The sequence below is a fragment of the Rhinatrema bivittatum genome, chromosome 4 (genome assembly GCF_901001135.1).
Source record: "Rhinatrema bivittatum chromosome 4, aRhiBiv1.1, whole genome shotgun sequence".
NCBI classification, from domain to species: domain Eukaryota; kingdom Metazoa; phylum Chordata; class Amphibia; order Gymnophiona; family Rhinatrematidae; genus Rhinatrema; species Rhinatrema bivittatum.
In genome coordinates, this window is record NC_042618.1 from 257200703 (window position 1) to 257225037 (window position 24335).

Consider the following 24335-nt stretch of genomic DNA (forward strand, 5'->3'; position numbering starts at 1 on the left):
CAGCGCCAAATGCATCAATGGTGACTTCGAGTGGGTGTTCTATGCTGATAAAATAGACCGTGCTCTCATGGAGTTGAGATCCAGGTAGAAAAGGTACATTGGCATCATGAGGACTTTTCATGCCAAGAAAAATGATGGCACCTGCGCCATGTTCCTGTTCTTCCTGGGCACCAATGATGGGTCTGGTGCAGGACCCTGTCTAGGAACTGATTTATCCTCTTCGGTTTTGACTGGGTCTGCACTATGGACAGGCCTCACATAGGCACCTTGCCTTGTGCCTCCTGTGATGTCACAGGCCTTTTAATCTTCGACTGCAGACCTGAGGTAGATTGGGGAATTGACACCATGTAGGGTGAGGGAGTCCTCCCAACTGAACAGGGAACTGAGGGTGAGGAACCCTGGCCTGGCTCCACATATCATGAGAAAGAAGAACAGCTTCTGAAGGAAAAGTTCTGATGCATGGACTCATGTTGGCACTTACCTTTCAGTGGCCTTCTAAGATCCTGCTTCTCTCAGGCCCAAGACTGTTGCATCCTGGATTACATGAGACACAGAACTAATAGTTCACCAAATCATAAATCTGGGCCCCAGTACTTATAGAACACTACCGTTTTAACATCAGACCCTGAAGCCACTAAAAACAGACCTGCTGGACTTCGGTTTTTCTGACATCTTAATGAAAAAAGTGTTTGTTTTTTTTAGTACTTAAAAGTGCTATTGAGGGGCAGCTGAAGAAATAGGAGAAATGAAAATTGATTCTTACCTGCTAATTTTCGTTCCTGTAATACCACAGATCAGTCCAGAAAAGTGGGTTGTGTATCCCTACCAGCAGGTGCAGTCAGAGAACAATTAGAACTTTGGGCACTGCTACATAATGAGAGTGCCACCTGCAGTAACTTAGTATTGACCTATACCCACGCCCACGCTAACAGAACTAAATAACGAAGGGTAGCACCCAACAAAATTTCCGGACTACCACTTCGCCCCTGGCAAAAACCAGACCAAACAACTGCTAAAAACTGCTCCATGAATCATCTCTGCAAAAAAGGAGCTTCAACAATAAAAAACTTAAGCAGGTTCTGACCAAGTCAGTCTTTCGGTATCTGAAGAAAGGGGTGGGCCTCTGGACTGATCTGTGGTATTACAGGAACGAAAATTAACAGATAAGAACCAATTTTCATTTCCTGAACATACTCTTATCAATCCAGAAAAGTGGGATGTACCCAAGCCACCCTACACTGGGCGGGAACCCGAAAGACCCACACAAAGCACACTCTCCCCAAAGGACGGTTCATCAGAAGTCTTAACGTCCAATCGGTAATGTTTCGTAAAAGTGTGAATAGATGATCACACTGCCACCCTACAGATCTCCTGAGGCGACAGTAACTGACACTCTGCCCAGGAGGTAGCCTGAGCCCTAGTGGAATGATCTCTGAGACCCAAAGGCATCTGACGCCCTCGGGCTATGTATGCCGTGAAAATGGCTTCCTTAATACACCGAGATATGGTCGCCTTTGACGCTTTGTCCCCCTTCTTTGGGCCATCAAAGAGAACGAACAAATGATCGGAACGTCTGAAGTCATTGGTAACCTCCAGATAACGCAATAAGGCGTGCCGCACATCCAAAAGATGAAAGTCTCTGTTCTGAGAAGACTCCCGGGACCAGTTAGGGAACCCCGGAAGCTCCACAGTTTGATTGACATGAAAGGCTGAAACCACCTTAGGGACAAAGACGGAACCATACGTAACGATACCCGATCCTCGTAAATCTGAAGAAAAGGATCCCGACATGACAGCGCCTGCAACTCTGAGATCCAACGGGCCGAGCAAATGGCCACCAAAAACACCATTTTCAAAGTCAGATCTTTCAGGGAAACTCCACGAAGAGGCTCAAAAGGAGCGCCACATTCGACTCGCAGGACTAAATTCAACCTCCAATCCGGTCACACCGAATGGATGGGAGGATGCAAACGTTTGACCCCCTTAAGAAACCGAGCAATATCTGGATGCGCTGCCAGCGAACAGCCGTCAAAGTTTCCTCGCAAGGCACCTAGAGCTGCAACTTGTACACGAAGGGAATTGAACGCCAAGCCCTTAGTGAAGCCCTGTTGCAGAAAGTCAAGCACCCGAGAAACATGCACCGCTAAAGGGTCGCAGGAACGCTGATGACACCACGTCTCAAAAGGCTTCCAAACTCTCACATAGGCCATAGGCGAGACGCCTGTAGGAGGGTGGAAATGACTTGTTCTGAATAAACCCTCAAGCGTAAACGTTGCCTCTCAAAAGCCAAGCCGCGAGAGAGAAGCGATCCTCCCAATCTGAAAATATGGGCCCCTGACGGAGCAGATGCGTTAGATGAGCCAGCTGAAGTGGACCCTCTAGAGCCAAGCATACCAGATCCGCGAACCATGGACGAAATGGCCACTCAGGTGCCACCAGAATCACCCTTCCCGGGTGCCGCTCTATGCGACTGGGAGAAGCCAACCTATGAGGGGCCAGGGCGGGAAGGCATACAGAAGAATCCCCATGGGCCAAGGACACACAAGACCATCTATGCCCACCGAGCCCTGTTCTCGCGTTTGCCTGTGTTGCCAACAGATCCAGCTGAGGAGTTCCCCCATCTGGCGCAAATTAGATTCCCTGCCTCGAGAGATAGTTCCCATTCTCCTGGGTCTAGTTGCTGATGGCTGAGATAATCGGCTTGCACATTCTCTACTCCCGCGACTTGGGATGCGGCAATGCCCTCGAAATGGTGCTCCGCCCAGGTTAACAGAATTCGTGCCTCCAGTGCTACGGCGGTACTTCGAGTCCGACCTTGTCGGTTGTTGTACGCCACCGTTGTCGCATTGTCTGAGAAGACTTGCACCATTCCGCCCTGGATCCAGGGAAGAAATGCCCACAGGGCCAGCCGTACAGCCCTGGTCTCGAGCCGGTTTATGGACTAGGATCTTTCCATCGCCGACCAGAGCCCTTGGGCAGACCTGTCTGCATACACCGCCCCCCAACCTGAAAGGCTAGCATCGGTGTAGATTATCAGCCAATTCAGACTGTCCAAATCCAGCCCCCATTCCAGATTGTCCAGTGACAGCCACCATGACAGACTGGCTCTGGATTCTGGAAGTAGAGGCATTAGTAGATGGAACTGCTCCGACACCGGGCTCCAGCGAGACAAAAGCGCATGCTGTAAAGGTCTTAAGTGAGCAAATGCCCAAGGAACCAAGTCGAAGGTTGAAGCCATGGAGCCCAGGACCTGAAAATGATGCCACACTGTGGGATTGTTCCTTCGAAGAAGGGAATGTATTTTGTTCCTGCAACTTCCCTATTCTGTCCACCGCTAGAAACACTTTGCCCAGCAAGGTATCGAATTGTGCTCTGAGATAAATCAACTTCTGAGTGGGTTCCAAGTGACTCTTCTGCACATTGATTACCCAAGCTAGGGATCACAATGCGAACATCACCATGTGCACCGATCTCTCACAGTCTTCCTAAGTCTTTGCGCAAATCAACCACTCGTCCAGGTACGGGTGGACCAAGATTCCCGCCTAACGAAGGAAGGCCGCCACCACCACCATCACCTTGGTGAACGTGCGAGGAGCTGTTGCGAGACCAAATGGGAGGGCTCTAAATTGGAAGTGTCATCCCAAGACCTTGAACTGCAGAAACCTCTAGTGATTCAGCCGGATTGGAGCATGTAAATAGGCCTCCGTGAGGTCCTGAGAAGTGAGAAACTACCCTTTTTGAAACCGCGGCCATCACTGTCCTCAGGGTTTCCATACGAAAGCGAGGAACCTGAAGGCAACGGTTCACCTTCTGCAGATCGAGGATGGGCTGAAACATGCCCTCCTTCTTGGGGACCACAAAGTACACGGAGTACTGAGCTCGTCCCTGTTGTGCCTCCGGAAATGGGACAATAGTTTTGAGTTCGAGAAGTCGTTGTAGAGTCACCCGGACACCCTCTCGCTTGACACTTGAGGCCATTCGGGACTCCACAAAAACCTCTCAGACAGGGCGCGAGAACTCCAGTGCATACCCGTCTTTGATCACTTCTAAGACCCAGCGGTCTGATGTAATTCTTGCCCATGCCATGTAAAAGTTGGATAATCTGCCTCCGACAACTTCGACGATGGAATGGGTGCTCGTGGCTTCATTGGGGTTTTTATTACTTCCTGCACCAAGATGTCCCGAATCTCTTCCGGGCCAGCGACCCCCTCGAAAGGACTGCTGGCGCCCTAAAGCAGGTTTAGAAGCAGAAGGGGCGGAGTATCTACCCACTCTGAAGCGGTGAGAGTCCCAAAACCTAGCTCAAGGAGGGAAGACTTTCTTAGAAGATCTTTTATCTTCCAGCAACCAATTGCCCTTAGATTCGGCAAGCAGCTTTACAAGCTGATCCAGATCCTCCCCAAACAGGAGCTTGCCCTTAAAGGGTAGATTACAAAGCTGGGACTTGTAGGACAAATCTGCCGCCCAATTTCGCAGCCAGAGGAGATGTCGCGCTGACACCAAGGACATCATACCTCTTACCGAGGTCCTCACCAGATCATACAAAGCATCTGCAACATAAGCGATGCCTGCTTCTAGTCGGGTGGAATATCGCCTGTACCGGCCCCGGCAGCTGACTCCTGGACCCAACACAGACAGGTCCTCTGCATGAAGACAGCGCAAACCGCCGCTCGAAGGCTTAGCGCGGCAACCTCGAATGCTCGCTTCAACTGGATCTCCAGCTTGCAGTCCTGCATATCTTTAAGGGCAGCTGCTCCAGCAACTGGGATAGTGGTCTTTTTCGTGACTGCCGAAACCACGGCGTCCACCTTTGGAATCTTCAGTAAATCCAAAATATCAGACGATAACTGGTACAGTTTCGCCATAGCTCTGCCCACCTTCAAGCCGGAAACCGGAGTCTCCCACTCCCGGGTCACTAGTTTGCGGACCTTCTTAGGCAGAGGAAAAGATGTTGTGGGACCCCTAATGCCGTCGAGGACTGGATTGACGCCCTCGTTGTCATACTCTTCTTGAGAAACCTTAAGTCCCAGAACTTCAAGGACCTGGGGAATAAGGGGTCTTAACTCATCCCACTTGAACAAACGCACCATGCTGGGGTCATCCCCCTCCGCAGGAGGGTCATCGGGCTCATCCGGATCATCAGTATCCACATCAGCCAGATCTGGCCGCGGATCCAGGTCTGCCGCCCCCACTACCCCAAAAGCCGGCGTCGCCCCAGACCCTGGGATCGGGTCTCACATACCCTGGGGAGAATCCCCTGTGGGGTGAGCCTGATCAGGGAGGCGCTGAGGGCCCGTAACCCGACCTCTTTTCTCAGGCGGGTCTGAACCTGCCCGCTTTACCACCGAGCGTTTCCTTGCCAGGAAAGCCTGGTGCATAAGGAGGACAAATTCTGGGGAAAACCCCTCCGGGTCCCCCTCCCCCACTGGAGAGTAGGCTGGGGTGATATCATCAGTTCCCCCGGTGAGGTATTCCCTCACCAGGGGTAGAACAGGCAGAGAATCCTCTTCCTGCGAAGCGGAAGGCAAGACAGATGTTCCCTCTCCGAGGGAGGAGGCAAGAAGCCCTGAAGAGCCCTCTAACCCCGGGGAACATGCTGCGCATAAGGAGGCCATATCTAACGCCTGGCCGCGTGACCTACATGCGTGGCAGGCCTGCGATTCTGTTTTCGGTCCCATCCGCAGCAGTGTGTCAATAGTCTGAAGTGAAATAGAAAAGGGTGCGAATAAAAAAAAGAAACACTCGGTGCCGCGACGCGGAGAAAATTTCAGTCAGGCAGGGCCGGAAAAAACAAACTGTTCGTGCTGCGGCTAAGGAAAAACGCGTGCAGCCGTGCCACAGAAAAGGAGCCTGTCTATAGTGAAATCGCAAGGCCCCCAGCAGGGAAGCGGCGAGTTAAAGAGGCACACGGAGAAAAACTCACCCTTGCCCTCAGAATACGACCCGGAGCCCCGGGAGCTGAGGGGAACACTGCTGACAGCTTCCCCGGCCGGCCTTAAAAGACCCGGTCCCTCCTGCACCTTTCCTTACCTCAGCTGCTGTAAAAACGCCTCTCTTTTTTTTTTTTTTAATTAAACTTTACCAAGACACAGAGAAAAGCTGTTGCAGGAGACAAGGGAGCAGCTGTAGCAGAGACGGTGGTGAGTTGCCAGGAGCCCCTGGTCATCAGACACCAAACTGTGGCGGGTGAAACTCTGACAGGAATATCCAATTCCCCGGACGCCCGGCTTCTATGAGGGATGGCCCACGAAGGCACCTAACACCTCAGGAAGCGACCGTAAACCAAAAAATTAAATTCAAACTAAATAAAAAATATAACTAAAGACTGCAGGTGTGCATCTGTACCATCTGCTGGAGTCAGAGAAATACTGAGTGACTGCAGGTGGCACTCTCGTTTTGTAGCAATGCCCAAAGTTCTAATTGTTCTCTGACTCCACCTGCTGGTAGGGATACACAACCCACTTTTCTGGACTGATCTGGGTATGTTCAGGAAAACAGATTGCAATAAGGGGGAAAAATGGACTGAAAATTTTCAAATGAAAGAGTACACATTTGTGTAGTAGCTTGGACAAAAAGAGACTGAGGGGCTCACAAAGCAGCGCACATGCAGAAACCACTGAGCAATGAGAGGTGGCTCTTTTTGGCACCATCAGATGATATCTATCAAGAGTCCTGGTTAATTCAGTGCTGCTGGTCAATGAAGAACACAACTTTATTTAAACTGAAAAGAAGCGTGGCAGCAATATTTGCAGTAACAGTTTGATACAAGAAATTTCTACTGGTTTTATTTAGACAAGGAAAAGTAATTTGTATGTATCTAACTTTCCAAATCACCTGCAGAGTAAATTTTTTTTACATATTGTGTACCTCCTTGAGCCTGACCAGCTCCTCCTCATCACTGTGAATAGCCTCCTTTAGCTTGTTAACTTTGCTTCTCTCCTTTTCGAGTTGCTCTCTGGAAAAATCCAGCTGAATTGCCAGACGAGTCTTCTGGTTTTCAAAGTCCAGTCTAGAAAAACATTCCTACTGTGACCAATTTCAAGTCAGTATTTTGCATTATTTTATTTAAATTTTTTTATATATGACTTTCTCAGACAACAGTTCAAAGTGGTGTACAATCTAACCAATGAAGGCAAAAAAAAGCACAAATCATATTTTTAACACATGCCACGCAAAACAGACACAAAAATATAAAACTAATATTAAAAAAAGCATATCTAAATAAATCAGAACATAAAAAAAATTAAAAAATCATAAAGCCAAAATTAATAGCAAGAATCTTGCTTTATTAGTTATTTTAAAAAAACAACACTTGCAGGTTTGATGGTTTAATGGTTAGTATTTTGCATTACTATGGAAGAAAATTAGGTTCATCTTTAGACTCAGGTTTCTGCTACAGCAGGCTGCAAAAACCTACCGTATTTTTCGCTCCATAAGACGCACTTTTTTTCCCCCAAAAGTGGGGGGAAAATGTATGTGCGTCTTATGGAGCGAATATAAAAAAAACAAACAAAAATCTAACAACCACCCCCCCCTCTCCTGACTCCCCCAAGACCTGCCGACTTAGTTTACCGCAACCCCCCACCCTCCTGACCCCCCCAAGACCTGCCGACTTAATTTACCGCAACCCCCCACCCTCCTGACCCCCCCAAGACCTGCCAAACGTCCCTGGTGGTCCAGCGGGGGTCCAGGAGCGGTCCGGGAACGATCTCCTGGGCGTGGGCCGTCGGCTGCCAGTAATCAAAATGGCGCCGACGGCCCTTTGCCCTCACTATGTCACTGGGACCGACCGCTGCTATTGGTCGGTCTCAGTGACATAGTGAGGGCAAAGGGCCGTCGGCGCCATTTTGATTACTGGCAGCCGACGGCTCACTCCCAGGAGATCGTTCCCGGACCGCTCCTGGACCCCCGCTGGACCACCAGGGATGTTTGGCAGGTCTTGGGGGGGTCAGGAGGGTGGGGGGTTGCGGTAAATTAAGTCGGCAGGTCTTGGGGGGGTCAGGATGGTGGGGGGTTGCGGTAAATTAAGTCGGCAGGTCTTGGGGGGGTCAGGAGGGGGGGTTTGCTGTAAATTAAGTCGGCAGGGTCTTGGGGGGGTCAGGAGGGTGGGGGTTTGCGGTAAATTAAGTCGGCAGGTCTTGGGGGGGTCAGGAGGGTGGGGGTTTGCGGTAAGTTAAGTCGGCAGGTCTTGGGGGGGTCAGGAGGGTGGGGGGTTGTGGTAAATTAAGTCGGCAGGTCTTGGGGGAGTCAGGAGGGTGGGGGTTGTTAATTTAAAGGGTTGGGATGGGGGTTTTTTTGGGGGGGGGGAGGGGTTCCCAGAGAAAAATGTTTTCTGATCTGGGGAGTGGACCGAAATGGCCCTCCCCAGACCAGAAAACAAAATGGGGAGAAAAAAAAAAGCTATGCACTCCCCTAATTTGCTCCATAAGACGCCCAGACGCAGAGCCGGTTTAGCACAATTTTTTTTTTTTTTTTTTCCCTCTCTGAATCCTAGGTGCGTCTTATGGTCAGGTGCGTCTTATGGAGCGAAAAATACGGTAAGTGTGCTGCTGAAGTAGCACTTACAACCCTTGAATAGAATACTGAGGTAACAAATGTTTTTACAACAAATGGGCAGCAATTCAAGATAACACTCTTAATAGCTAGCATAGGCCCCAAGGTAATAAGATCCATGTTAAAAATCTAAGCTAAAACTGAACACAGATTCATTAACTATCAAGCTAAAATTTAATTTAACTTTGTGCAATGAGTTGATATGTATCATGCATAGTAGTTAAAAATCTGTACTAAATAGTGTGCTAAAATCATAGTTAACTTTTAACTTTACTACAATTTTTTAATTTCAACAGTTAAGAGGTAGAAGTTTAATTTAACTTAGACCTCTAACACTGAAATAAAAATACAACAGAAGCTCACTGGTTTAGGGATTTCAGACTCCGGAGCTCTAGGCCAGAGATCCTCCATCCTGGGAGTCCCTGCCCTGGAATCAGGGGCAGATTGCAGACAAATATCAGTCCTGCATATTTTTTTCAAAACATGCCCATGTAGTATCTGTGGCTCACTCCTGCGCTCTCTGTGTATGTGCTTCAACAGCACCCAAAAGCCCACCAAGCTAATTGTTGAAAAGTATATCACATGTGATCTGGAGCCTGGAAAAACTGAGGCAAAAATCTTTAATAAAGGTGAAATTGCTTCTTACCTGATAAATTCCTTTCCTTGAAATAAGGCAAGCCAGTCCACACAAGTGGGTTGTGCACTCCAACCAACAGATGGAGATAGAGAACAAAGACTCACTGATGTCACCCTCATATAGCTCTGCTCAGGCACCAGCCAGCCAATATTTCTCCAAGTGCAAACTGTGGACACTAACCACTAAACATTAACATCATCATTGCATCCTACAAACACTATTCAACTTTACCTTGTGGATTATTTTCTTTTCTTTAATAACGGAAACACTGGACTTAGCTCTGCTAACAATAGTCCCTTAGGACAATCAGAGTATCTTAGAAAAAGAATGGTACTCACTCAATTTGTGGGAATCCAGCTGCAAGTAAGTTCCTGGAACCTTATTCCTTTCTGGACAAGGATTTAGCAACACAGAAGAAAGTCAGCCACCTCAAGGCAACCCAGGGCGGGAAGGTGGACTGACTTGCCTTACTTCAAGGAAAGGAAATATCAGGTAAGAAGTAATTTCACCTTCCTCTTCATCTAGGAAAGCCAGTCCACATCAGTGGGATGTACCAAAGATACTCCTCCAAAGACAGGAGGCTGTCCGAGGCCCAAGCAATACTGCCCTAGCAAAGGCAGAATCCTCCCATGCCACCATATCTAATCAGTAATATCTGGCAAACGTTTGCAAAGAAGACGACATCGCTGTTCCACAGATCTCTGCCAGAGAAAGCAAATGCAATTCTGCCCAGGAAACTGCTGGAGCCCAGGTCGAATGCGCTCTGACTTGTTTTGGAAGAGGCTTCTCGAAATCTACATAGGCTGCTGTCACTACTTCCTTAATCCAATGAGCCACCGTGTCCTGAGAAGCTGCCTCCTTCTTCACTCCCCGGTGAAGAAGAAAAAGCCTATCCAATTTCTGAAACTCGTTTTTAACCTCTAGATAATGCAATAAGTGCCGCTGCATGTCCAACGGCTGCAATTTCCTGTATTCCTGACCATCCATATCCTTATCCAAGGATGGTAACACAGCCAACTGGTTTAAGTGAAACTCCCAAACCATCTTCGGCAGAAAGGCAGGTACTATCTGAATCTGCACTTTATTCGAATATTAATCAAAAAAGGATCTCAGCATGACAAGACTTGCAATTCTGAAATCCGTCTTGCAGAACAAATAACGACCAAAAACACAGTCTTCAGAGTCAGTAACCGCAAGGAAATACCCCAGTCAAACTTGCCAGAAAGGAGAGAGCCAGATTCAAATCCCACAAGGATACCTGGAAATGCAAGGAATGTCTAAGGTGTTTTATTCCCCTCAAGAACCAACATATGTCTAGGTGAGAAGAGCGGTCTCCATGCACACGGCCCTCATACCAAGCTATATAGCAGCCACCTGAACCTTGAGCGTGTTTAAGGCTAATCCCTTACTCAGACCTTGTAAAAATTCCAAGATTAAGGGAAAAGGTGCCGAAGCAGACAAAGAAGCGTAATTCTGACACCAATGCTCAAACACCTGCCAAATGCAAATATATTTATTTATGCCTTTTATATACCGTCGTTCAAAACGTAGATCACAACGATTTGCAAATATAGCAATGAATTACATTTTAGAAAGATAGTAAATTTCAAACCTCATTAATATAAAAGTATGAAAAGGATATGAGAATTACTGAATTATTAATGACAACAATGGAGAATAATTCCAAGGAATTATTTAAACAGAAAGTTTAAGAAAGTATACAAGTCAATGAAAATTAAGGGTGAGATCAGTCTTTTTACTAAGTATATTTGAATAGTTTCAGGTGAGTTCATAGGCTTTTTTGAAGAGCCATGTTTTTAGGTCTTGTTTGAATTTCTTTTTTTCAGTTGTTAGTCTTAGTGGATTAGGTAGGGAGTTCCAAAGTTTCAGACCGACAATAGAGAACAGATGATTTCTGATTTAGGTAAGATGAGCAATATTGTTGAAGGGTATTGAAAGAATGCTTTTGTTTTGGGATCTTAGGTCTCTTGTTGAATTGTAGAGTTGTATAGAAATTCCAGGAGGAGATGAGTCAATATTATTGATAATACTGAAGATAATTGATAATACTTTGTATTGGATTTGGAAGGTTCTGGAAGTCAATGAAGATCTATCAGGGTGGGAGTAATATGGTCAAATTTTCTAGTTCCAGTGAGAATTCTGGCAGAGGCAATTTGGAGTAGTTGAAGAGGTTTAATTAAGTTTGCATTAAGGCCTAGAAATAATGAATTGCAGTAGTCTAGATTAGAAAAAATTAGGGTTTGTAAAACTGTGCAGAAGTCCTGGAAGGTGAGTAAAGGTTTCAGACGATGAAGCATTCTGAGTTTGGCGTAACCAGCAATGATTATCTTTGAAATATGTTTTTTCATGTTGAGGTTTTCATCAATTTGGATTCCTAGGTCATGGACTTCATCAGCAACTGATATATTGGCTATTTTTAAGTTTAGTATGGAAGGTTTTATTTATTTATTTATTTAAGAATTTTTTATATACCGGGGCACATTAAAAACATCACCCCGGTTCACAATGTAACATAACGTAGCAACAGGCTTTACAATAATTTAGAATAGATAAGCATAGATAAACATTATTTAGCTTTACTATAAATTAGAATAGATAAATATTATGACAACTGTTCAACTTGGGATAGGTGGTTTATCAGGTGTTACGTGATAAACTCATAAAGAGAGTAGAAGAGAAAAGGTGATTGGAATATGGGCGGGTAAGGAGAGGTAATTCTTAGGAGGGTAGAAGAAAAATAGGTTCTTTAACTATTCACAAAGTGACAGGTAAGAGGGCGGATATGGAGGGGTAGGAGGAGGATGGGGCTGTTAAAATGGGAGGAGGATGGGGATGTTGAAATGGGAAGAGGAGGAGGGGGGGGTGGGAGGAAGGGGAAAAGGGATGTGGGAGGGGGCGGGGATGAGGGGGGGTCATGGTTATTAAGTTCAGTAGAGGCATGTCAGTCGGGAGGGGCGTGAGGGTCGGGTATGTAGATTTGGGTGTGGTTGGTTAGTCGGGGTATGCTAGTTTGAAGAGCCAGGTTTTCAGATTCTGTTTGAATTTTTTATGGCAGGGTTCCTGGCGTAGATGGGGTGGCATTTTGTTCCAGTGGGACGTGCCTGCTATAATGAATGATCTTTCTCTGATCGTGGCATGTTTGATGACTTTGGGGGAGGGTGTCAGGAGTTTGGCTTGGTGCTGTTTTCTAGTTGGTCTGGTTGTGTTGAGGATGTGGAGATGTTCAGGGAACCAGTGCATGTTTTGGTTGTGAATGGCTTTGTGTATGAGGGTGAGGGATTTATAGATTATCCTGGAGTTTACTGGGAGCCAGTGTAGGGATTGAAGAACTGGGGTGATGTGTTCGTGACGGTGAGTATTTGTGAGAATGCGGGCGGCAGCATTCTGTAGGAGCTGTAACGGTTGAAGGGTATTTTTTGGGAGGCCTAGTAGGATAGCGTTGCAGTAGCCCAGTTTGGATAGGATCATGGCCTGCAGTACTGTTCGGAAGTCAGAAGTGTGTAAGAGTGGTTTGATTCTCTTCAAGGTGTGGAGTTTGAAGAATCCGCTCTTTATGGTGTTAGAAATGAATTTTTTGAGGTTAAAGTGGTTGTCTATCCATATGCCTAGGCTGCGGACGAATTGGGTGGGGGGGCAGCCTGGTGGCGAGGGGGAAGAAAGGCTGAGTGTGGGAATGCTGGGGGGAGAGAGGATGAGTAGTTCGGTTTTGTTGGTGTTGAGTGCCAGAAAGTTGTCAGTGAGTAATTTGTTTATGTCAGACAAAGCAGATTTCCAAGTCTTCATTGCGTTAGTGATAGAATCTGTTATAGGTATGAGTATCTGTACGTCGTCTGCATATATGAAGTGCTGGATGCCCAGTTTGGAGAGCAGTATGCAGAGGGGTATGAGGTATATATTAAAAAGGGTTGATGATAGGGATGAGCCTTGTGGAACTCCTTGTGATAGCCTGACCGGTTTGGATTCATTGCGGCCGATTTTTACTCTATAGCTCCTGTCCTGTAGGTAAGACTGCAACCAGAGAAGGGCGTTGTCTGTGATGCCAATTTCCTTGAGGCGTTTAATGAGTATGTTGTGATTAACTGTGTCGAATGCCGCCGATATATCTAGAAGTGCGAGTATGTGGGGCTGTCCTTTGTCCAGGGCTTTGAGTATGGTTTCCGAGAGGGAGATAAGTAGGGTTTCTGTGCTATGGTGTTTACGGAAACCAAACTGTGAAGATGAGAGAATGTTGTGGTCTTCTATGTATTCTGTAATTTGTTTATTAATTATTTTTTCTAGTATTTTGGAGAGGAACGGGAGGTTTGACACTGGGCGATAGTTGGCTGGATCAGTGGTGTCTAAGTCTGGTTTTTTGAGGATGGGTTTTATAATGGCTTGCTTCAGTTGTGTTGGGACCTGTCCCAGTGAGATAGATTTATTGAGGATATTTGCAATGTGTTTGGCAATTGATGTAGGGTTTGAGATTAGTGTTATGGTGGGCAGGTTGTCTGAGGGATGATAGGCGGGTTTGAGTTTTTTGATAATATTTTCAGTTTCTAGTGTAGATGTGTTTTCAAAATTTGAGAGGGTGGTGTTTGAGGTATGTATGGGTGTTATGGGATTGTAGTGGTCATTGGGAGTATTGCTAGGAGTTGTTAGGTTCAGGAGATTGGGGTGAGGTGAGAAACGAGCCATAATGGTCTGTACCTTAGTGTTGAAGTATGATGCTAATTTTTCACACTTTGTTTCATCGTCGTGGTTAAGGTTGTGTCTGTCTGGTGCTGTGATAAGGCTGGTTACGTATTGGAAGAGGGCTTGTGGGTTGAACTGGAACTGATGGATTCTTGCAGCATAGAAGTCTTTCTTTGCTTTTTCAGTGGCTTTTCTGTAGGTGTGTAGAAGGGCGCGAAACTGTGCTAGGATGGTGGGTGTTTGGTTCCTCCGCCAGGATTTTTCAACTTTACGAAGGTCGAGTTTCATGGTTTTAAGTTAATTTGTATACCATGGTTTCTTATTATTTTTGTTTGCTTTGATTTCTTTGGTGTGGGATGGGCAGAGTCTATCTGCTATGTCTGTGGTGATTTGAAACCATGAAGCTGTGGCTGTGTTTGCGTCAGTGAGGTCTATGTTGGGGAGTTCTTTTGAGAGGGCCTCAAGGATGTTTTCAGTCTTGCCTTTTTTGCGAAATGTTATTGTTTTTTTGGGTTGCGAGGGGGGGGGGGTGTCTTTGATTGTGCAGCGTGTGTCTATTCGGAAGTGGTCTGACCAGGGGATGGGTGTGCATCTGGGTTGGTCAGTTTGGATGGAGGAGTTGGTAAAGATGAGGTCGAGTGTATGCCCAGCCTTGTGCGTGGGTTCTGAGACATTTTGTTTGAAACCAAGTGCTGTCATAGCTGTTAAGATAGCTTCAGAAGAAGGGGAGAGGGGGTTGCGGTCTACATGAATATTCAGGTCTCCCAGAATTATGGCAGGCTTGGTATTGTTTATGTGTTTAGAGATGTATTCTATGAGTGGGGAGGGATTTTTTTCGAGAAGGCCAGGGGGGGCATAGATTAAGCAGAGTTGGAGGGAATTAGATCTGAATATGCTGATTTCCAGTTTGGGGGGTGGTGTAATATTTTGGAGCGTGAGGTTGAAGTTCTTTTTGGCGGCCAGGAGTAGTCCACCTCCTTTTTTTTTACTTCTAGGTATGGAAAATAAGCTGTATGCATCTGAGGATAGTTGGTTAATTAAGACGGAGTCGGTATCCTTTAACCAGGATTCCGTGATGGCGCATATGTCCGGGGCTTCGTCTGTGAGGATGTCCTGTAGTAGAATGGTCTTTTTTAGAATGGATTGGGCGTTGAGTAGTAGAATGGAGAAAGATAGCATACCCAGGATTTGTGTGAGGGGGGATGCCATAATGGGGATGATTGATCTGTGTTGTTGTGTGATGTATGTGTGACTGGTCATTTTGTGGTGGGTGTAGAAGTGTTTTATGGTGGGAATAGGTTGTGGAGTCATTATTGTAAAGGGTGGGGGGTTCTGCTATTGTTTGGTTGTTATATGTAGGGTAGGGTGTTGTTCGCTGCAGGGGTGGGTTAGTATGAGGTAACGGGTGGATACTTTCCTATGGAAGGGAGGAGATACTTTCCTATGGTAGGGAGGAGAGGTTGTGGGTGGAATGCAGGAGACGGGGTGGTGTAGGTGAGGTGGGTGTGATATCTAGTTTCTGAGGTAGGGCAGGTTGTGTAGTCTCTAGAGGGATAGGGGGTGTGTAGTGGCACGTTATCGTAGTTATACAAACAGTATCATAAGAGGTAGGCAAATTAATGTGGTTATGTAGGCAATGTCAGAAGAGGCAGGCAAATTAAAGAGGTTATGCAGGCAAATTAACGTGGTTATACAGGCAAATAAACGTGGTTATCCAGGCAATGTCAGAAGAGGCAGGCAATTATATAGGCAATACAAGCAAACTAGGTAGAATCAGGCAATTATCGTAACAATTATAACAGGCTGTAGAACATAGCATTTAACTAAGGCAAAATTTTTTTTTTTTTTTTTTTTTAACTGCTGTGGGAGTATGTGAGATAAAGAGCCTGAGGGGGTGGGTAAAACGTCTTACAGTTGGTGGGGTCCTGTTGGTCTCAAGACTTGTATTTGGGTTATGAGATGTAGAGTTGATGGATAACGGATCCTGGGCGGCGTCGGAGTCCCGTGGCAGCAGGCAGGATGAGACTGAAGGCTTGTCGTTGGTCTGTAGGAGATTGCAGGGTAGCTGCGGCTGCGGAGGCGCACGAAGGGGCGCACAAAGGGGGGGGCCCCTTTGTTGCGCTCCTTCGTGTGCGCGACGCCCGGCGCGCGGCGCCGGATAGCAGTAGGATTTAAATGCCGGCTGGGACGGCTGCTGGTTGGCTGTCCTGGCTGGCGGGCAGGACGCGGCAGGTCGACGTCGTCGGTGCACTCCGGTCAGGGGCGGAGTTCAGGCCGGCGGGCGGAGAGGAGCCTCGCGGTCGGCGCCTGGGCTGCTGGGGGTAAGGGTGCTACTGAGGCCTTACCCCGGCGGGTCCTGGGCGCCGAAAGCGCAGGCCTGGCTTCGCACTCTACCGCTGGATCGAAGAAAGAGGCCAGCGCCGGAGAGCAGTAGGATTTAAATGCCAGCTGGGGCGGCTGCTGGTTGGCTGTCCTGGCTGGCGGGCGGGACGCGGCAGGTCGACGTCGTTGGTGCGCTCCGGTCGGGGGCGGAGTTCAGGCCGGCGGGCGGAGAGGAGCCTCGCGGTCGGCGCCTGGGCTGCTGGGGGTAAGGGTGCTACTGAGGCCTTACCCCGGCGGGTCCTGGGCGCCGAAAGCGCAGGCCTGGCTTCGCACTCTACCGCTGGATCGAAGAAAGAGGCCAGCGCCGGAGAGCGGTAGGATTTAAATGCCGGCTGGGGTGGCTGCTGGTTGGCTGTCCTGGCTGGCGGGCGGGACACGGCAGGTCGATGTCGTCGGTGCGCTCCGGTCGGGGGCGGAGTTTAGGCCGGCGGGTGGAGAGGAGCCTCGCGGTCGGCGCCTGGGCTGCTGGGGGTAAGGGTGCTACTGAGGCCTTACCCCGGCGGGTCCTGGGCGCCGAAAGCGCAGGCCTGGCTTCGCACTCTACCGCTGGATCGAAGAAAGAGGCCAGCGCCGGAGAGCGGTAGGATTTAAATCCTACCGCTCTCCGGTATATTTTCTTTTCTTAGCCAAAGTATTTCAGTTTTGTTAGTGCTGAGAGTCAATTTCAATAGATAGCTCATTTTGGATAGATTTCATGTATTTGATAGGGTTGCTGTTGTTTTTATAAAAGTTTTCTCAAAAGGAATGTAAAATTGAATATCATCAGCATATATAACAATTTTGTGTTTAAATTTAATAATAGAGTGCAAATAGGAAGGAGGTAAATGTTAAATAAAGTTGCTGATAGGGCTGATCCTTGAGGGACTCCTGTGTCAATTTTAAAGAGGTCTGAGGTTTGATAGCCTAATTGACTTGGAAGGATCTTTTTCATAGTAAGGAAGAGAACCAGTTGTATACTTTTCCACCAATTCCAATATTCATTAATTGATTGCAGAAAAGGTCATGGTCAACAGTGTCAAACGCTGCATTTAGGTCAAGAAGAATTAGAATAAAAGATTCATTATTATCAAAACTGTAAGAACCTGGAGGTGGACCCTTAGTCCAAGGTAGGATTAGCGCTACCTAGGAGAGAATCAACCCTCAGCAGTTGAACAGGTACTTCGTCACTGGAAGCCCGCGGTCCCTCCAAGAGGAGCCTATAGGGACCAGGGCCGCTTGGACTTAGGTGAGTCGCTGAGGACTGAAGATAGGTCTGGATGTAGGCGCCTCCTGCAGGTCATGGAATCCAGAAAGCTGGTGCCTCCAGCAGGTCATTAGTCAGTCCAGGAGTAGAGGCTGAAGAATGGTCAGAAGCCGGTCCAGTGGTCGAAGCCAGGAGAATGATCGGAAGCCGGTCCAGTGGTGAATCCGGGAGAATGGTCGGAAGCCGGACCAAGTGTCAATCCCAGAGAATCCGTCCAACGAGAGAGGAGAAGCAGGAACCAGAAGTACTAGAACAGGACCGAAGCAGGCCAACAGCGGAACCCAGGATCAAGACAGGAACTCGGAGCACAGGAATCAACCAGACAAGAAGCCACGATACCACGGCAAGGTCTGAGGAGCAGACCTTACCTTATATACTTGAACTAAGGAAGGAGTCCCAGGAAGGAACCACGACAACTTCCTGTCGTGGCCCCTTTAAATTTAGTCTTCAGCCGCGTGCGCGGCTCTATGCAGGCCCAGAGGGGGAGGTGTCAGCCTGACAGGGAAGGAGCCATGCAGCCAGGCCTCAGCAGTGGCAATGGCCGTGAAGAGAGCGTCGGAGGTGACTGCCTGCTCCAGCAGGAGCCTTGGGGGCAGCCCGACGCTGCGGGTAAGTGCTTGGCCCCGTTCACAGACCACCGCAGCCGGCGGCCATGACTGTGGGAGCGTCAGAGATGGCCTGCCGCCACGGAAGAGAGGCTGGCCCCGGTCGTGGAATGCCACGGCCGGCGGCCATAACAAAAACCTTTTAGAATGTTTTCAGATAATTAAATTAGTAATTTTTCTGTTGAGCAGTTTTTCCTGAAGCCAAATTGTTTTGGATGTAGGATTTTGATTTCATCAAGGAAGTTTTCTAGTTGGAGTAAAGCTTTTTCTAAAATCTTTGCAATTAAAGGCAATTTGATATAGGTCTTTAATTATCCCAGTCATCTGCGTTACCAGTTTCGTTTTTGAGGGTAGGTTTAACAATAGCTTGCTTAGTTAAATTGGGAACTTTTCCTTGTGATAAAGATTGATTTACAATTTTTGTTATTATTAGTGTAATTAAAGTGTTAATCTTTTTTAGGGTATTTGCAGGAATCTGATCAAGAGGATGGGTTGCAGGTTTCATCTTGTTAATTAGCTGGTTAATTTCTATTTTGGAGACAATGTCGAAAGATGTCCATCTTGGTTGAGTAGCATTATTTTCAGGTTTGATAATTATTTTGTTAGATTGGAAATTAGATGTGAGATAGTTTATTTTTTGTAGTTAAAAGGTTTGCATATTCATTGCAGGATTCTTTAGTAAATTCATAAGAGTTAGATGAAGTTGATGAAGGATTTGTGATGAGGTTTCATACAGTTTTGAAGAGTAGTTTGGAATTGAAGATACCATCGTGTATTTGGTTTACATAATATTGTTTTTTTGTTTTTTGTTAATTAGTTCATAGTATTTGTTTAGTTCAGTTCAGTAGATATTTAGGTGTTCAGTAGATGGCTTTTTTCCCATTGTTTCCCGTATTTTCTAAGAAATTGTTTGTTTCGTCGTAGACCTTCATTGTACCAAGGTTTATTTGTGCTTGAATTATATTTATTTGGATCTTTTTTATTTGCTCAGGGCAAAGGTCATCTGCTATTTCATTTATTTTTTGCCAAAGGTCTAGAGGGGAAGAGGAGTTTTCTAAGTCTAGTTCACATAGTTTGTTTTTGATGTGTTCAATAATTTCGGGTCTATTTATTTCCAGTATTTGATGGTTATTAAGTTTTTTTTTAAATGATTGTTGTGAAGATTGTAATGTCAGCTTTAATCAGTTGGTGATCAGACCAAAGAATAGTCCTGTGAGATAATGAAATTTGGCATTTATTTTTATTTGCAAATAATTAAGTCAAGAACGTGACCAGCTTTATGTGTTGGTTTAGTTACAAACTGATTCCAGCCAATAGCTTCCACTGTAACTAGGAAGATTTCACATGTATTTGTTTTTTGTGAGTTGTCAACATGAAGGTTGAAGTCACCTAAAATTATAGTTGATTCAGGGTTTGGGAAGGATTTAGTAAAGAGTTCAATTAATGAGGAACAGTTTTTTGTAGAGATCCAGGTGGACTATATAAGAGACAGATGTTTAATTTTTGTGATTTAAGTATTGCAACTTCATTAGGAGGGTTTATTTTGACTTTATAATATTTAAGTTCTTTTTTGCAAATTAGTAGAAGACCTCCTCCTCTTTTTTTGATTCTTGGGAAATTAACTAATTCATAATTTGGATTGTTGGTTTGGTTTAAGAGAACGCTGTCATGTTCTTTCAGCCATGTTTCAATGATGAAAATATAGCAGGGTTAAGTACTTCTATGAGATCATTTATGAGACGGAACTTTTTTTGTTAGAGATTGAACATCGAGTAGAAGAAGTGTAAGCATGAGACTAGAGTAGAATTCATATAGAAGTAGATTTTTAAAAAATACACGCGCACACATGGACGCATGATTTTATAACATGCACGCGCCAGCATCTTATAAAATCCGGGGCGGCATGCGTAAGGGGGTGGTGAAAATTGCAATTTATGCACGGCGAAGAGATAAGGCCTCCCCAAGCTCCCTCCCAGTCCGGACTGGGAGGGAACTTTCCAAACCCCCCTACCTACCCTCCCTCCTTGATCCCTTAGAAGGCCTTACCTTTTTTTTTTTCTTGTTGTAGAACTTACACCAGCTCCTGAGCTGGTGTAGGTGGCTCGCCAGCAGGCTGATGTGCGATCACCCAGCACAGCAGCAAATGGCTGCTGTACCGGTGGTCTCCAGCTCCACCCTGCCCCCTGGACCAAACCTCTCCGCCCGCCCCTTTTCTTCGGCCCGGCTCTTGTGCACGTAACGAGGGTTAAGCGCACAGCCAGGCACCTTTTAAAATACGTGCGAAGCGCATGTCAGGCTGCGTGCGTAACCCCCATTTTTTACGCGTGTTGGGCCTTTAAAATTAGGCCATAAGGTTTTGTTTTTTAACTGAATTATATATATTAGATTCTTTTTTTCATTTCTTTTGGATGAGAAATGTTTGTTATTTTGATGTCTGAATGTTCTTTTTCTGTGGATATTTTCAATTGTAGACATGTTTATTTAGTAGATTTGAATTTGAAGGATACGATATAAAGAAAAGTTAATTTTGTCATGCAGAGAATAAAAATGATAAACAATAAAGTTGAAGAAAATTAGGCTTCACTTCAGGCTCACTCGCCCTTTGTGTGCCCCTTTGTGCCAGCTGGCACAAGCACCACTGGCACTTCATGGACGTTTAAATGGCTGGCTCTGTTGGTGGGAGGGTGTTGGGAGGTGAGCAGGCCAATTGGGGAAGAGGAAGGAAACCTCTCTTGCCCTACCTCGCTGGTGTTCCTCTGGCTGGCTTCTACAGGGAGAGGGGGGCCCTCCACTTCTCTTCTCCCTGAAGCAGTTCCTCTGGTTTCCTTTTTTTTTTTTTTATTTAAAATCTTGCCGCTTAGTTCTTTTTTATGGCCATCGGTGCTTCTCGGCCGTTTAAATGGCCGGCTCTGATGGAGACAAGAGGTGGAAAACTTGCACTCTCTCAAAAGTGTTTCCACCATTACCCCTGAGTAACCTCGCTTTAAGAGCCTAGAACTCTCAAGGGCCAAACTGTAATACAAAACTGACTAGGGTTGTCGTGAAAAATTGGCCCCTGCCATAGCAACCCCGAGAAGAGGGAGTTGCCAAGGTGCCCCATCAGAAGATGAGGTAGATCCGCAAACCATGACCTGCGTGGACAATCTGGGACCACCATAAGCACCATGTCTGGATGTTTCGATATCTTCTGCAATAAATGAGCGATCATGGGCCATAGTGGAAATGCATAGAATAACTTTTCATGCGACCACTCCTGAACTAGGACATCCACTCCAACAGCTTGAACATCCCTATCCAACTCTAAAATCTCTCCACTTTAGCATTCTTGTGAGTCGCCATTAGATCCAGAAAGGGACATCCCCAGCAATCCATTATAAGATGAAACACTTTGGCAGCCAGATCCCATTCTCCTGGATCCAACTTGTGACAACTGAGATAATCCGCCTGCACGTTGTCTACTCTTGCTATATGGGAGGCTGATAGTGCATGTAAATGAAGTTCCGCCCACGGCAGAAGGACATCCGTTTCTAGACAGACTTGTCGACCTCATATCTCTCCTTGGTATGCCACTGCAGTCACGTTGTCTGACATAACTTTCACTGGCTTTCCTTCTAACTGGTCTGTGAACTGAAGGAAAAAGCTAGTTGAATTGCCCATGCCTCAAGTCGACTGATGGATGAAGTCGCCTCTTTGGAAGTCCACTACCCTTGTGCCAGCAGCTCTTGACAGTGTGCTCTCCAGCCCTGGAGACTCACATCTGTGGTGACCACCAACCAGTTGGGAGTGTCAAATCCATACCTTTTTCTAGATGCTCCCTTTTCAAACACCAGAGAAGCTTCTGCCTCACTTCCGGCAGCAAGGCCATCATCACATTGTATTCCTGAGACTGGGGATTCCATCGAGAAAGGAGAGACCACTGCAGAGGATGCATATGAGCACATGCCCAAGGTACAATCTCTATTGCTGTGGCCATAGATCACAACATCTGCAGATAAGACCAGGCTGATGGGCCGATCGCCGCACACAGTGCCCAGACCTGACCTCAGATCTTCTGATTGCGAGACTCCGAGAGAAACACCTTGCCGTGTCAAACCGGATGCTCAGATACTCCAGAACCTGAGATGGCTGCAGGTTGTCTTGGCTAAGTTCACTATCCACCTCAGGTACTGTAATAACTGAACCACTCTGATGGTCACCAATTGGCTCCCTTCCAACGACTTGGCTCTGATTAGCCAATCATCCAATTCCAGATGAACCATAATGCCCTCCCTTTCTTAGGGCTGGGGCTATGACTAACATCACCTTGGAAAAAGTCCTGGATGCCGTGGTCAAACCGAAGGGCATTGCTTGGAACTGGTACTGCTGACCTAACACTGCAAAGCCCAGATATCGCTGATGCTGCTTCGAATTGGAATATGAAGGCAAGCTTCCGATAGATCCAAAGAAGTGAGAAATTATCCCTTCTCCACCACCATGATCACTGATCTTAACATTTCCTTCCGAAAATGGGTAACCTGGAGGGCCCAATTGACCCCACTGAGATCCAGAATAGGTCGAAACAAGCTCTCTTTCTTGGAAACCATGAAGTAAATGGAACAGTGCCCTGTACCCTCCTGATATTATGGAACTGGAACTACTGCCTTTAGGGCGAGCAACCACTGCAGCGTGTACTGGACCACTGACTTCTTTTTTACGGAGTTGCAGGGGGAAACCATAAAAGCATCAGAGAGGATAGATAAGTTCCAAAGTGTATCCGTTGCGTACCACTTCCAAAACCCATTGGTCGGAAGTGATGTGGGTCCACCACCGATAAGATTAAGACAGGTGACTGCCTATCTGGCAGAGGAGGATGGATCCCCAAAACTTCATTGGGAGGAGTGCGGGGTTCCAGAGCCGGAGGCTCCGTCTTTGCCTGGCTTCCTTGGCCAAAAGGACTACGACCTCCCAAATATCAGAGACATTTGACTACTCAAACCTCTGGAGGTGCTAAAACACCAAGAGCTCCGAAATTGCCCCTTGGCTTGAGAAAACTGGGGAGTCGACTTCTTATCCGACTTCTTAACCGAGGAAATTTCAACTCTCCAGATCTATTCATCATCTTCTCTAACTCCTCTCCAAACAAGAACCCCTTAAAAGTTAACTTTATAAGGTTCCATTTTGAAATAGTATCAGAAGACCAGTTCTGTAGCCACAGGAGCCATCAGGCTGCAATCACAGAAGCCACCCCTCGAGCTGCCTTGCGTGCCAAATCATAGCCGGCATTTTCCAGGAAGGCAGCTCCTAGCTCCAGGTATGGGCCATTCTCTCCCAGAGCTTCCAGGCCTCCTGGCTAACTGTAACCTGGCCCTGGCCACAATACAACAAGCAAAGATTTGGAGATTCATGAGCATCGCTTCAAAGGCCTGCTTCAAAATAGCCTCAATCTTCCAATCCTGAATTTCATTTAAAGCCTTACCTCCTTCCACTGGAATGGTGGTCCACTTCATCACAGCACAGACTAATGTGTCCACCTTAGGAAACAGGAGTTGCTCCCTCGCTTTAGGGTCCATAGGATACAATCCCACTAAGCGAACATTAAGATCCCAAAACAAAGGTCTTTTAACTGTGCCAACAGTCTGGAATACCTTCCTGAAGCACACAAGAGTGCATGTTTTCCACAGCAGGTCTAAAATTATTGAAATCGCTACCAGAGTCATTACGTATAATCTCAGAAAGAAAGATGTTCCAATAAGAACTAAAGACCTGGCATTTAAAAATGCCTATTACTCATCTTAAACCATATCAGCATGCTGAGACAACATGCTGAGATGACGAGAAATTGAAAGTATCTCATGACAACACCCCTTAAAATATATTCCCTTATCTCTAGCTATGACATTTAAATACATAACTATAGACTGAATATAGCCCCATACCTCTACCTATGACACTTAGGTACATAACTATAGATTCATATGACCCCCCCCCCCCCTTTTGGCACTTTACCAAAGTCTGGGTTTGTTACGAGCGAGGAGGTGCAGTCGTTTCTGGAACTGGTGATGTGAGCCCATGGACCATGGCACAACTCAGGGAGAAGCCCCAGGACACACAGCAGGAGGTGAGCTGGTGTGAGCACATCCAAGGAGCAGGACAAGGCTGGAACAAAGACAAGGAGACGGAAGGTCTGACCCTCTACCGAACCAGCAAGCCCCAGGATGACCAACAACGCAATGCTGATCAATGA

General features: G+C 46.6%; 1 protein-coding gene across 1 annotated transcript in view; it reads right to left on the minus strand.

The window, feature by feature from the left end:
• SMC1B (structural maintenance of chromosomes 1B) overlaps positions 1-24335 on the minus strand; it is a 941781-nt gene that overhangs the window by 403950 nt on the left and 513496 nt on the right. The window contains 1 exon segment of the mRNA XM_029600056.1: positions 6868-7009. Within this exon segment, the coding sequence (XP_029455916.1) occupies positions 6868-7009 (142 nt within the window).